This window comes from Gadus macrocephalus, chromosome 14, assembly GCF_031168955.1.
Source record: "Gadus macrocephalus chromosome 14, ASM3116895v1".
In the NCBI taxonomy this organism is placed as follows: Eukaryota; Metazoa; Chordata; class Actinopteri; order Gadiformes; family Gadidae; genus Gadus; species Gadus macrocephalus.
Window position 1 is genome coordinate 17,970,346 of NC_082395.1, and position 15,247 is coordinate 17,985,592.

General features: G+C 41.5%; 1 protein-coding gene across 2 annotated transcripts; it reads right to left on the reverse strand.

The window, feature by feature from the left end:
• Positions 1-885: 885 nt before the first annotated feature.
• drd4b (dopamine receptor D4b) lies at positions 886-8,828 on the reverse strand. 2 transcript variants are annotated; one of them, XM_060070936.1, is made up of 4 exons: positions 8,397-8,828; positions 7,643-7,755; positions 6,633-7,255; positions 886-1,653 (listed from the first exon to the last, which is right to left on the reverse strand). In XM_060070936.1, the coding sequence occupies exons 1-4, from the start codon at positions 8,652-8,654 to the stop codon at positions 1,424-1,426; spliced, it is 1,224 nt and encodes a 407-aa protein (XP_059926919.1). In that variant the 5' UTR covers positions 8,655-8,828; the 3' UTR covers positions 886-1,423. The 2 variants fall into 2 exon arrangements, with proteins under 2 accessions (XP_059926919.1, XP_059926920.1); XM_060070937.1 differs by having other exon boundaries at positions 1,418-1,653; positions 6,637-7,255.
• Between the last annotated feature and the right edge of the window lie 6,419 nt (positions 8,829-15,247).

The following is a 15,247-nucleotide window of genomic DNA, read 5'->3' on the forward strand; positions in this document are numbered from 1 at the left end:
TCACATGATGGTACTTGGATGTCCAGAGAGAGTAAATGGGATATATGTAGGTCATTTGTGATGTATGTCCCCTTACTGTTATGATATTACTATAGGCTCTAGGTGTAGGCCTATGACTGGCCAGCGCTGTTTTGACGCACAATATCTACACTTTTACATTGAACTACATGTTAAAACTTGCTTAGGAGAGAGCAGACGATTTCAATCAGTTAGTGGGCAGCCACTCAAGTGGCTTTCACCTCCAACCCCAATTAGGAGAATATGCCAATGACCTAGGAAGAACTGATAGGGGTTTGCAAGTCATTTTAAGTATTCATGTACAGGTTTTCAGGAGTGACTACCATCCACACTTACGACAGTGTAGCCGCCCAAAATTTTAGCTTAATGCAACTTTTGTGAATCCAGATTGGTGCATAAGTCACGTTGAAGCAACAAATGTAACTGTAGCCTTCGAGACTTTATCAATCCGAAGTTACCTTGCCTTTACATGCAAATGTACTTTACATAGGACATAATATAATCTACTGTATGCTGTTTTGGCCCATTGATTTGCATTAAGCATTAAATATCCAAGACCTTCAACATATAATAAAACTGAATGGTAGACATTGTCCTTTATGACAATTACGAGGCCAAAAGTGGGTCCATTATTCTACCCTTAAAGCCAGTACAGGGCTGGTACATTCACAAGCAAACTTAACACCAGAACAAATGCACACTGCTGTTGTTCTCTACAACAACATTATGAAAATGAACATATTGCAGTAATACAATCTAGTACAAAGATTTCTATAACACATGTATTTAATTATTGTGTACGTGTGCGTGTGTGGGAGAGTGAGTTTGTGTGTGCGCGTGTGTGTGTGTGTGTGTGTGTGTGTGTGTGTGTGTGTGTGTGTGTGTGCGTGTGTGTGTGTGTGTGCGTGTGTGTGTGTGTTATATCTTATATATATTACTCAAATTTAAGGCATATAACTACAATATACAATTGAATACATGCATTTTTAAATATATATATGTAGATATACATATATATCATACATTATGTGTATTATAAAATCGAATATGCATTGCAAGAACCGCGTAATTCTAGTTTCTTCCACCCAGGGACGAAGCTAAATGTAAACATTACAGAATACACTTCAAGAATATTCAGAACTGAGAAACATTACAGATAGACCCCTAAAGACTTTCCTTTCTTGGCCGATGTTTCACGGGGCAGCTTCGGCTAAGCCCTTTCCAACGCCTTCGCAAGAGAGCCGACATGCCTTGGGCCCTCCAAGGGCACAGATCCTACACCTCCATGTATCCACCGTTAACCAACCACAGGGTCCGTTCAAGCATCAAATCATAAATCCCAGCCGTGGTGGTCGACGGACATAACCGCGGGGCGTGGGTCATCAGCATCCCTGCAAACTCTCCATCAGCCACGGAAGAGGGAGATCCTATGGCAGCAAAAGCCGTGCAGGAACTTCTTAAAGAACTTCCTGAACTCGGTGTTGAAGATGGTGTAGATGATGGGGTTGAGCGCGCTGTTCACGTAGCCCAGCCACGTGACGATGTCCATCAGACTAGCGGGAATGTCACACGTAGAGCACATGGCACGGGTCGTGTGCACCACAAAGAAGGGAGTCCAGCAGAAGAGGAAGCAGCCTGCACGGGGACATTGAGAGAGCAGAGGAAGGTCGTGAGTCTACAGCGGTCATCTGGATTTTCGAGCTGAAAAGTGAAAATAGATCAATAAACAAATGCTGTGGACAACAACAGAATAATGTGTGTGAAAAACAACCAAATCACATCCCTCTTTGAATAAAAGGTTGAATCTTTTACAATACAATCTGTATTTCTGGTTCACTTTCTTTTGGTACACCACCAGGACTCATATAATCGAATTGTGTACACACGACACAAAAACCAGACAGTTTCCCATTACCACTCTGGCGCCAGGTGTGCTGGCCTTTCAGCCCTCAGGATAGATGTCTACATGGAACATGTTCCGCTCAAAACAGATGGCTATCATTTCGGCAGACACTAGTCACAACTCACAAGTATTCAGTATTGGGTTTCTGTTTTTTTAATGCACCTATAATGGATAATGCAGTTATTTTGTTGTGAAAAACATTTTGCAAAATAGTCCCCATCCCAACTGGCAACAACATCTCAAAAAACAAAGCATGTCAAAAAACATTGCAGTTGTATATTAACTGCATATCCCGTATAGTTGTCTAAGTAAGGTATCTAGGGGAGGGTTGGGCATGACTATGTGGGGAAGCAGTTCTGATTCCACCAAAGAATTACGTGTATGGAAATGCTATTCATATATTCACCAAATAATTTCAGTTTACATATTCAATAGTATATCATAATTTATATTATAACAACGATCCTCGGTTGGTCCCATCTCGCTTACAAGATAAGAGGTAGAGTGGACAATAGCGTCTGAACAACAGAATGCATCATGGGATTCTTTGCAGGTAATACTCCACCATTACAAGAGAAGTCAAGAGAGTTGTAGTAAGTTAAAATCCTACATAAACCTAAATATACCCTATCCTAGGCTGACCACATCTGGCATTAGAAACACTGGCAGTTTCAAATAAAACAATATCAACACATAATGACAAATACTTTCAGGCTTAATTACTAAACAATGACCAAACACTTTTACTACTGCTATTTTCATTTCTTTATGACTCAAGAATGTACATGTACATACTCCAGTTATAAACTGAAATTTGCTCTTTGTGTTGGTCTATAGAAAGTATTTTTTCACAAGCTCAGAGGCAAATTTATTACGAGGCATTAAGGATATGTGTGGCATACCCATGACACTAGATCCCAGGGAAACTGCAGTAATTTCCTTCAAGTGTCATCCTGTGTTACTGATATAATGCGTAATATGATTTATTATCCAAGCTGTAGGAGGTAGATGGACTGCATGGTCTCTCTTTCAGGGAGATTGCGCAGACTTTGCATAATCACCACAAGCCTGTTGTCAGTGGCCCAGGCTGCCCTCATCCTTATGCATAAGACGGATTCAGGGCATCCGTGGTCACTTATTAAAATATTGTCTCACCAACAAACGTCAAGTGATCCGACTGTTATGCCTGAGAAACAATGTCTTGAATAAGGGACTTTGGAAACTGCCATATTTTTTTGAGGGGGTGGATTAGTCCTGTAGTCCAGAGTGAGTCTTATTATTTACTTTACTCTCTATTCGTGGCAGATTAAATATTGGCAATATATTCTGCGTTGAGGGTTCCCGCAGCACACTAAAAGCATTTGCAGCTAGGACTTAATTCGTCCCGTCAGTTCAGACTAAATCTTGACACAGTGCAATGCCCAAACCAAGCTAAACATCCTAAGTGGGTTTATATAAATGCTGTTAATTAAAACCACTGTCCTAAATGACCTGTCGCTTTCTATGTGTTTAGTTACCGCTTTTAAATTAATTTATATTAATTGTGGGTCAAGTGTGTCAATAGACCCACGCGGAGCCAACCTGAATCTGTTGGCCAGTCTCTGGAGGAAGGAATGGAGGTGCTCAGGAACAACTGTTGCATAATAATTGGATTTAGGGCTTTCAACGATAATGACGCTAGTTCACCGGAGCCCCAGCCAAAAGTGACGCTTTCACAGCTTCCTACTTTCACAGTACACTCTCACGTCAACATGGGTCAAAATAAGAGAGAATGATCCTTGTTTTTTCAGCTCAATTGGGGTAAGGGGATGGCTTGGTGTATAAGAATGAAAGCAAATAATGTGTGTCGACATGCATATTCTACCTAAGTAAACAAAGATAAAAGCGTAGCCGGTTGGGCTAGACAGTAATTTTACGGCCATTTCTTATCTATATGCATCTCAGCTCGCCCATAAATCTCAGCTCATCTATAAAGCTCAATTTATTCAATGCTGGTGCCTCTCCTTGCTTACAATGATAAGAAGGTAGTGAGGCTAACTAAATGTGATTACAGTCTATTGTGGGTTCACACACATTTACTAGACACACATACCATACACTCAGACGGGGACTTTAGGGTCTCCTCTCCTTTATACTTATTTTTGTTTTGTTTACTTAACAGTTACTATGCAACAAACAGCTGGAATAAACTCCCAGAGGATTTAAGACTTGCCCCAACCCTGAGCACCTTTATAACAAGACTGAAGACTTTTATGTTTGCTTTAGCTTTCTGCTAAATCTTAAATACATTGCACTTTCTAAAAAGCTTTTTAACTTTGCCTTTATTTTCTATTTTAATACTAAAATGCCTTTTTAACTTTCTATTTTACCCATTTCTTTGCATATGTTTTCTTTTACTTATCCATTATTTTATTTTATTGTATGACAATGTTTATATGTGAAGCACTTTGAGTCTGCCTCTGGTATGAAAAGTGCTACATAAATAAAGTTGCCTTGCCTTGCCTTACTTTACTTTACTTGTTAACATTAATGTCACTGTGAATATCTTTCTTCATTAGGGCAGAAAACTGGGGCACATATATGAAAGTGCCAGAACGAAATGTGCTTACTCGGTTACCAAATTAAGACTATTAGTCTGTTTTAATGACTCCCAAATCATTACTTCACAACAGTAAGAGCTTATTTGAATGCATTAAGGTTGTAAAACAATTGTGTATTTGTAAACATATTTTGTGTAGCTAAAAGAAAGGAGTTCTACTTTGCCCTAAAACTCTACTCACAATCGTTTTTCTCCAGCCCCACATCAGTTTACAACGTGCTCAACCTAAAAGTGCACAACTTTTTCTTTGTGTCAGTAATGTTGCAGCGGGTTGACTTGTCCTCGTAAAATGGGTCAACTTTGTGCAGTCCTGACCAATTTTCTCAGTCTCCTCCACTATATGAAAAGGAATGATATTATTTGGTAGTTTATCTGTCAAACATGTCTTAACCAATCACCTTAGTCTCCCCACACTAGTTTAAAATGAAGGATGTCATTGACTGGATTATCTGTCAATCAAACATATCTGGAAAGCGAGAAAGAAATGCACGAAGATATGACTAGAGAGGTAAAAAGCAAGCCACTGTTATTCAATCGTGTAACTATTTGATTCACAGACTTATATGCCGTCTGAACGTGTAAAGTTACCACTACTTTGCTCCATCATTTCTAGCTCGCTTTTCAGATATGTTTGATTGACGGATAATCCGGCTAATGATATCATTCCTTTTCAACTAACAGGAGAGACTGAGCAAATTGGTCAAGACACAAAGACTTTTATGAGTATCAATTGACTTGCTGCAACAATACTACCAAAAAAATAAATAAGTTAACTCGTAGACTAAGTGGTAGAAAATGTACACTTAGAGTTTCACGGCACTGCTCCTACTTTTTACCATACGCAATTGTTATACATACGTACACATAATGCCATAAAAATGACCCCATACATAACAACCGAATACAAAAGCAGCCTAGTTTGATAAGCAAGCTCTATTTATTGTTCTGTTGAGAATTAACAAATCAAAGGGCTCAACTGTGGAATTGTAAATCACTGGGGCAGCCTGCCAGGTTTTTAACTTTGAAACAATAGAGAAACAATCTTTCCAACAGTGTAGCCTTTCTTTTAATAATTCCTTCTTGCTTATTTTATTTTTTTGTCTCCTTTCTATCACTCAGGTCTGCCTTGTCTCTTGTGTAACAGTCTACCACTAAAACAAGATGTATATGGAGACAAAAAGTCGTTATAATAGGCTGACAGATCATGTGACTCACCTCCTACAAATAAGTAATGAGCAGCCATACCCACACACATTTTCTGGTGGATCTTGATTAATTGTAAATCCTGAATACTCAAACTAATTCCAGAGTCCATTCCTTCAGGGATTTGATGCTTTTGGAATTTAATGTATGAAAACGTTGCAGCCATTAATAGCTGCAATAAATTCACCAGCAAGCAGCAGTCCATAGTCAGACACCAGGCATTCATTCATAAAGGTTAAAAATGGCTGATACTAGCTATACAGGGAACATGCCCGAAGGATTTCAGTCAACGCAAATACTTTAGATAATCCTTCCAGGTTTACACAAATACCATGTTACAGACCCCGTATACATTTCATCAACAAGTTAAAAAATATCAGCTGTCGCCTGTAGGGTAGAATATACCATATTTCCGAAACCTTGAAACCGGTGGATTGATACCTGGTCTTCATTCAAAGGGCTTGGATCCGGGCTGTAACCTAATGCTCCCTATTGTTCCCTATAGTTCCCTATAGTTCCCTATAGTTCCCTATAGCTCTCTATAGCTCCCTATAGCTCTCTATAGCTCCCTATAGCTCCCTATTGTTCCCTATAGTTCCCTATAGCTCTCTATAGCTCCCTATAGCTCTCTATAGTTCCCTATAGCTCTCTATAGCTCCCTATAGCTCTCTATAGTTCCCTATAGTTCCCTATAGCTCTCTATAGCTCCCTATAGCTCTCTATAGTTCCCTATAGTTCCCAATAGCTCCCTTTAACTGTCTTAAAGCGTCTACATCCTCACCACAGAAGAAGACGCCTAAGTGTAGGATGCCCAACTCCCAAAACGACATTTGTCCTCCTCTAACGGGGGACCCACTGAACCCCACCTGCTCAGGGGGGAGGCGGGAGAGAGAGGGTGAGGCCACTTACCCACCACAACTGGGAGGACCCTCATGGCCTTCCGCTCGCGCCCATTGATCTTGGCCCTCTTCTTCCTGTGCTGGTGGTGGTAGGTCAGAGTCGGGACAGAGTTCTCCCGGTACTGCCGCGGGTAAGGGATCTCCGGCTCCATGGAGTCCTCCATCTCCTCCAGCCGCGTCTGGGCCAGGTCCCTCTCGATGATGCGCGGCAGGGGCATGGGGAGCGGGCCGGGGATGGTGCCCCTGACGGTCGGCCCGTTGCCGTGGGCGCCCGCCCCGCCGCCGGCGTTGACGGCGGCGGCGGCGTGCTGCAGCTTCCGGCACACCTCGATGCTGGTCTTGAGCTTGGCCTTGCGGGACTCCTCCCAGCGCCGCAGCCCCCGGAACATGGCGAAGTAGAGCAGCAGCATGATGGGGCAGGGGATGAAGAAGGAGCAGACGGAGGAGTAGATGACGTAGTTGTCGTCCTCCAGCTTGCACTCGCTGGGGTCGCGCCGGGGCACGCGGTTGATGCCGAACATGACGGGGGACGCCACGGCCAGGGCCAGGAGCCAGGTGGCGGACAGCAGCACGATCTGACGCTGGTCCACGTGTTTACGGTTGTAGTTCAGGGGTATGGACACGGCGATGAACCTGGGGGAAGAATACAGAGTGTTATGGGTCACCCCATTAACCCAGGGAACGTAACATAGAGTGATAATCAAAGAGTTGGGTCACACCCCCTGTCGGAACTTGGGACGACATGCTGGAACGGGGTCTAGCAGTAAAACATGTGAACGTGCTGCAGATGAAACTTTGGATAAATTAGATCGGTTGGCGACCCTTCCTGCTTATATGTGTATATATATATATATATATATATATATATATATATATATATATAAGCTTATATATATATATATATAAGCAGGAAGGGTCGACAACTGATCTAATTTATCCAAAGTTTCATCTGAAAAACATGGACTTCTTGTAGGGATTTCCTAGCAAACAGGCAGGCTTAAGGCGTGGAAGAGCACAGACCTGTCCACACTGATGGCACAGAGGTTAAATATGGATGCAGTGCAAAGCATCACATCCATGGTCATCAGTCCATCACACACCACCATGTTCAAGGTCCACACTCCACCCTGAAACTGGAGATAGACAGCAAATACACACACATCCATGACACCAAGTTGTTTGCTGTTAATCTGGAACAGGAACGTTACATTCCGCTTGAGCTTATGATAGGTCAAAGTGTCCAAGGGAAGACACAATATGTCCCTAGCTGACTGATCTTCTCTTTGCGCTGATTTTCATCTGTATATTTGCACAACAGTATCTGTCTATGTATATAATATATGTATATATGTACATCTATTCATCTTTCTATCTTTATTCAATTGCATTTATTCTGATAAATACAACAATTCCTTAAAGTTCCATGTAATCCATAAACAATCCCCAGTTACAGAAATGGTTGACCTTTATCAGTGTTGCGGCATTGAGCAGGTGAAGCTGCTACAGTGCTGAACGGTGTGTCCTTTTCAAGGTTTTGTATAATCAACTTGTTTGATGGATTTGATGTCGTTAATCCCATGCACATTTGATCCTAGGCAATAGGTCGGAATTCTAAGCCAAACCCTATCCTCAGACAAAAAAGATAACCTTATGAATAATATCTTTATTGTATTTGGTAAGGTTGTAGCAAGGACACGGCATCATGTAGAGAAACATAGGCCTAACGAATATTAATAATATAATTGGCCGAAGGGTCAAGGAGGTCAGAGCTTACCTGTGTATAAACAAAAAGTGGCAAAACGAGAATGGCCAGAAGTAGGTCGGCAAATGCCAAACTGACTATAAAATAGTTTGTTGTCGTTTTCAACGCTTTTTCCAAATACACACTAACACATACGAGCACATTTCCGCCAGTGATAACTATTGTCAGTAATATCCCGAATATGAGAGCCGGAAAATTATAGCTGTTGTGGGCCAACGCAACAACTATCCGGGTGTTGTTCTCAGTCCATTCAGTGGAGTTGTCCGACATCGTCGCCGACGGTGAAGGTTCGTAAAGTCCTTCTTCGACTCCTCGTCCTCGGGAGAACGGCTTTAGCCCACGTTTTCATCGAAGTATTATATCCAAAAGTCTGGAAAAAAGTTTTCGTTGAATCTTCGGGCGTTTGTCTCACGGCAAAGTAAAAAAAAAGAGAGCGGACCTTCCACGACACACACGGCGGAAAGACGCTCAACCACGGCCGAGAGGGTGAGGAGAACTGGCTGCAGCAGAAACAACCACGCACACTCAAACACCCCGAGCAATCCAACGAGACGTTCTTATTCTTTCTTTGTTACTTTTTCTTTGTCTTCTGCAGTTGTATGTTGTCATGCTATTCTATTTGCGTTTCAAACTAAGGTTGCGCTTTCCCTCGTCGGTTTCCCGGCTGATTTGTTTAAGCGTTAAGGTAGGCTAAGTCAGCTGAGTGGACGAATCAAAGGGCAGATCCTGCTAAATCCGCCAGCAGCTCCAAGCTTCTTATGACGAAAGGTGAGAGACAATCTCCTACGTCTTATAAAGTCTGTAGTAGCGCTTGCCGTGCCTGAAATGGAGTGTGCCAGTGCTCTGGGTTGAGTTGGAAACCAATCGGCGAAAGGCGTCAGCAGTAGGCTACAAAGTAAGACGAGAATGAAGCATGTCACTAGGTTAATGATCATGAGTCCCTGGTTCAAGGTGCTCACGGAATGTTATATCGTCAATGGGATGATACGATGGTATGGTCGAGGAAAGCCCATTAGGGGCATTAATAGAGGGTGAATGGGGGCTGTCCTTGCAATTAAAATAAACATCCAGGTTTGATGACATAGACTTACAGTGAGTGTCCTTATTCATCACACACACAGACGCACACACACACACACACACACACACACACACACACACACACACACACACACACACACACACACACACACACACACACACACAAATCATACACACTTTCTACATCATCCACACCTACCAGGTCTCCCACTCCAACCTCTCCTCCAATAGGTACTTGATAAGCCAATGCAAACCAGGCCAACCTCATCCTAAGTAACCCTTCCAATGAAAATAGAAAAAGAGTCATGACGCGGGAAATCTTTTTACAGATCGTTAATAATATATGCAGTGATATATCTTGGATGTAGCCCCCTCTCATAATGATCCTAATGATCGCCTGGCTCCATTAAAAGTGCAAAGAAATGTTAGAGTCTTGAGGCATGCCTGCCTGCATCTTAACCTCAATGGAATGAAGTGTGTGGATACATTAAAGAATGTTTAAAGGAGAGGTAGATGCTAAAAAGCGAAGAATCAGCCTATGTTGTAAAACGCCAATGTCACATGACCAGATTTCGTATTCTATATGAGCAGTGTTGGAACCAAATTGGCATCTGAGATGCATCCGTACACCACGCAATCTGCCTGAGGTCTAAAAAGAAGCTCATTAAATATATAGGAGCCCAAAGGGATTCACTAATAAATGCTGGATTGCTACAGGTCGATGTCTTCTTGGATGTCTTCAGGATTCATTGTCTGGAAGGTCTTGGAAGAGTTTGCTGATTAAAACCAAGGTGTCTGTTGTTTTCCTTAAAGATGCACGCTGTGAAAACACAGTTCCCAGACTAGGCATTTGCACGTATGCATCCATTTGCTGACCGCACTGACCCAATGTTTTGTACGGAGAAACACAACCTGTGAACAAGGGGTCGACTGTGTGAACGAGTGTGAACCAGTGGCCGATCCTCACTGTCAACGAAGGGGGATGGGGAAGTGACAGCATGCAGCAACAGCCGATGGGGCCCAGCTGACGTCTTCGCCTGGCGCTTGGGCCTGAGACGGAGAGCGTGTGCACCTTGGTGCTCCGGTGGGCATGAATATCATTAAAATGTAGCATTCAACTGCTGTTCGGCTTTAACACAGAGTAGGAAAAATAAGAAAAAAAAAATTCAATCAAAGGCCCGGAGGCAGGAAGGGTTGGAAGGAGGAAGCATCTGCTGGAATTTTGGTGAGCGCTCCAAAAATCAGCACACGTGCTCCTAGGACCACAGATGTTCATCTCTAGTTTGAGAGACGGGAGAACAGAACGGGAAAGGTTGTGGAGGATGTGGTCGTGTCACAACTTTGAATCAATGAGAGGGAAACCTCTGTTGTGGTTATTTGTTTACCAATGTTTAATGGACCTAAAACACAGCAACATTCAACGGATTAACATCAGAAACCTGCAGTGTAAATAATCGTTGCAGTTTAACTTGTGTGTTCATGTGCCCACCATCATCATCATCATTCATTCATTCCAGCAAAACACCTTGCAATGCTTCCAGACCTATATTTTACTGCATAGTCAAAGGGAAAACCCACACAAAGAACCAGGGCAGCTTGTTAAGCAATTCAGTGGATCTGGCTACACGGAGACCAACGTGTCTCAGTGTGGGTGAATACAAGACTTGTGGAACAAAAGGCTCATGAATCACATATAGCTCAGATCCATGGGGAGCGGGACGTCCTCGTTTTAAGAGGACTCGCCCCTGAAAAGAGGCAGGGTAAGATTGGCCAGAATAGCAATGGAACAACTCTCAATTGGTCATTGGAAGCTGGAACTGTGTGTGTGTGTGTGTGTGTGTGTGTGTGTGTGTGTGTGTGTGTGTGTGTGTGTGTGTGTGTGTGTGTGTGTGTGTGTGTGTGTGTGTGTGTGTGTGTGTGCACATCTGTTTATTTGTCTGTAAAGAAAGGTGCTTCTATGGCTACACAGTGAATAACATGGTAGCACAACTCCGAATGTCTTACATTTCACATTCACCCCAGCAACTCACATGCTATTTGAAGGAGAAAAAGGGAATGATAGCAACAGTATTACTACCGAAGTAGTATATGGATTGCCTTTATTGATTGGGGAGACATATTGTACTGGTTCTGTATATGTATTGTGTGTCACAGCTCAAACAGTTCAACAGTTCAAATCAATGAATGCCTTTTGAACGAGGACCAACAGCAGAGGTAAGAAAAGCTAATATTAAGCAGACAATATTGGGTATCTGTTCTATGTTTTTGGTCTTCCAAAACCTTTCAGGAACTTCTTCAAAAACGTCCCTTTGATTTTGTTCGAATCAACCATGAACCCACAGAATTATTTTTTGTAGAAATGATTTAAATCAGTTCCAGACGAACATTCAGTTCATATTTTACTGAAGAGCAATGGTCCGACTAGTCTTCCACCTACTAGGTGCAAGACGTGTGGAGGAATGAAGAGCAGTGTGAATAATGCTTGATCCCATAGGGATGGTTATAAAGCTCCTCAGGGTTCCTTGCAACTTTGGAGAAAAATAGTGAGATTACTTTTAAATATTTATAAGACAGGGGTACTTTGAGATACATGTTATTAATGGAATATACGTAATTACTGAGAAAGGAGGCGTGTGGTTGTGTGTGTTTGTGTGTGTGTGTGTGTGTGTGTGTGTGTGTGTGTGTGTGTGTGTGTGTGTGTGTGTGTGTGTGTGTGTGTGTGTGCGCGTGTGTGTGTGTGTGCCCAGCTTAAAAAGAAAGTCACACCCTAATGTGAACTAAACCAACTGCCAGACACTATAGGGAACTTTTCCTTCTCAGTATTATTGACTTCCTGGTTGGACTGCAATTAAACAACACTGGAAACTAGTCTGATTCCTGGCTGGAAAAAAATTATTAAACTATCAAACATTTACATTGTAGTTTTTTTTTTACAATTTTAAAGAACTATATTTATTGACTCCGATTTTGCACTTGCATGTTTTTTAACTAGAATTCTATGGGTCATGTTTTATCATTCTGGGTTAGTCTGGACAATGCTTTATCCACGAAAATGTGAATGAGGTACAACCAGGTATCATTTCACGTCTAAGCAAGAGACCGACCCATCCATGCTTTTATTTTTCCATTAAAAGGCTCAAGCAGACCACATCACTCCAGTGCTGAGATCAATGTACTGGCTGCCTCTTAGCCAAGTTTATAAAGCAGCTTCTGTGTTATGAACCCGCCAGAGCTGTCAGATCATTCAGGGCTCGACTGCTTACTGTCTCAAGGTTCCAGCCAAGCTTTGTGCAGTGGCTTTTAGTTTTCATGTACCGCTTATCAGGAATAAACTTCCACACATCACATCAGCTATACTTCAGGGCCCAAAGCTTTGAATTTGCTGCAACCTTTTATTAAAGTATGTCTGCCCTGGCATATAATACCTTCTGATGCTTCTCTTTTTACATTACTCATTCATTGTTTTGTTTTTGTGTATGTCCTTCTAGAGAGAACAGAATATTTAACGACCAGTGGAAATGGAACCAAAGTATAATGAAGGAAGGAACTTTCAATATGAAAAGTGTGAACTATTAAGGGGTGATCTGCTGTTTGTCTTACCTGCTGGGTCTTACCTATTTTCTCCTGGCGTCTAAGCAGACCCATCATCCTAAAGCCCTTCGGAGAAATTATTGCCTCGTCCGGGAAGACTTTAAGTTGGAATTCCACTTCACTTAACCTGACCCTTTTTTAATAAACCCATTGTTATTATTTAAACCCGAAACCTTACTGTGATTCTGTTTTCACTCTCTGTGTGTCTCGCTTGAGACACAATGAGATTGTGCTGCTGTGGAAACACAGGCCATTACAGAAATGACTAATGGTCAGTTTGTTTGCATCAACACTGACTTGATATCATGCTTTGAATTTCACTTGCTGAAATACAGGGAAATCCATATTATCAAGATGATGATTCTGCCCTGCTATCAATTCAAGATATTTAAGAACGTTATGCTGTAGTTTATGAAAGTCAAATATTTAACATAAAATACTATAAATACTTTCTCATTATTTGATTGGCATGCAGGCCATGATCATATAATTCTTAGATAAAACAATAAAAATGTAATTGGCTGAATAACTGCTGGTGGTTTACTGATGTGAATACTATTATTATCATTTAATTACAACATTAAAGTGGTTGCACAGATATCTCTGGATGCCAGCTGACATTTTGATATCTCCTTCAATTCAATTCAAAAGCCATTTTTTGTATAATGTATAATTCATTGAAAACATTCGAAAGACCCAACATGACTTTCATATTTAATGGAATAATTTGGATTCAAATAACCATGTATTGTAAAATAATGAATCCCATATGTAACACAACACATGAAACTATGAAATGGATCATACAGAAGAATTATGCCGGCCAATCAGAAGCCAGACATGAAGGCCTCAGCAAAAGATACCATATAGACTGCAGGGATAGCTTTTGCCTAGTGTAATATAAACTCAAAGGTGAGCGACTTTTGTCTGGCGATACAGGACATAGTTCACCCCATCCCCAGCAAGGTATGTATCTTTTTCTTCATGAAAAGCTTTTGTGATTGGTAATTAATTGTGATGAAGGGTGAAATCAATTTGACAGGTAATCGCAGAAAGGTAGACAGCAAAGAGCAGCAGAAAGCTGGTTTGAATGCGTTTGTATATTTGCATCAATAGATATCATTGATTATCGCAGCGCGAAAATGAGGTATAACAGTCAGCAGCTCACATCGGCACAAAGGTGTATACTGAAAAAAATAGGACAGACAAAAACTGAATATCTGTATCTTAAAAGAAAAATAGCAACCATATGAAATACACACCTGTATCAAATAAATAAACGTCGGATGACAGTAGGTACAAAATGTGTCTAGTAATGTCAAATAATGGAAAACGCAGAGTGTTTAACATCCCCCAGTCTGAGTCAGGTGACCTGGTCAACCCAGCATGAGGGCTGCATTTTATCTCTACTCTCACATATAATATTTTTGCTATCTGTTTTCTGTGTGGGTTCTTATGTTATTAACACCTTATTTTCCATTTTCGGGCAACAGAAAATAAATCAGTAAAGAAAAAAGATATGTAGGCCTATATGTGCGTTGTTTTTTTTACATTTAGAAATAATCTGGGGGCCAAATCATATTGCTGGCGGGCCAGATGTGGCCTGCGCCGTGTGGCGCTCGTTTGCACCACCAGGGTGGACCTTGATTTAAAACAAATAGGAGGGAACTTGCGTGACAAAGTTCAATTAAAATGAAGAAGTGAGAATTTTGAATCGACACTTTACCCAGGTGCTAGTCAGAGCTCAAAGGCCAGCCTCTCTGAGATCCGCAGACAAAGGAACTAGGTATGCTTATAATTAGATCTCTGATAATCTGCGGTGAGATTACTGCACTTCACGCAGCTACTTCAATGAGCTATACAAAAACAATAACAACGCAAACACATAAATCTACTAGGCCTCGAAGGACAAACGCAGATGTCGCTCCTTACACTAATAATGTGTCTGCTGTTTTTATGTACCAGTGCCCTGGTAATACACTCAACTAGAAGATGGATCTGATTGCCCTGGCACATGAAACGTGAAGAACCATGCAGCGTGATGAGTGAAGCCTGTGTTTGTCATTCCCTTTTCACACCTCATGTGAAAATAATCTTTAGGAAGTAAAACATTAACATGCAAACGAGAATGTAAGCAAATGACCACAGAGTGCTGAGTTAAAAAATAACAAAAAAAATGCAAGAAGCCATACAGTGATCAGCTCAAGATGCCTGCATCAGATTAAAATGAA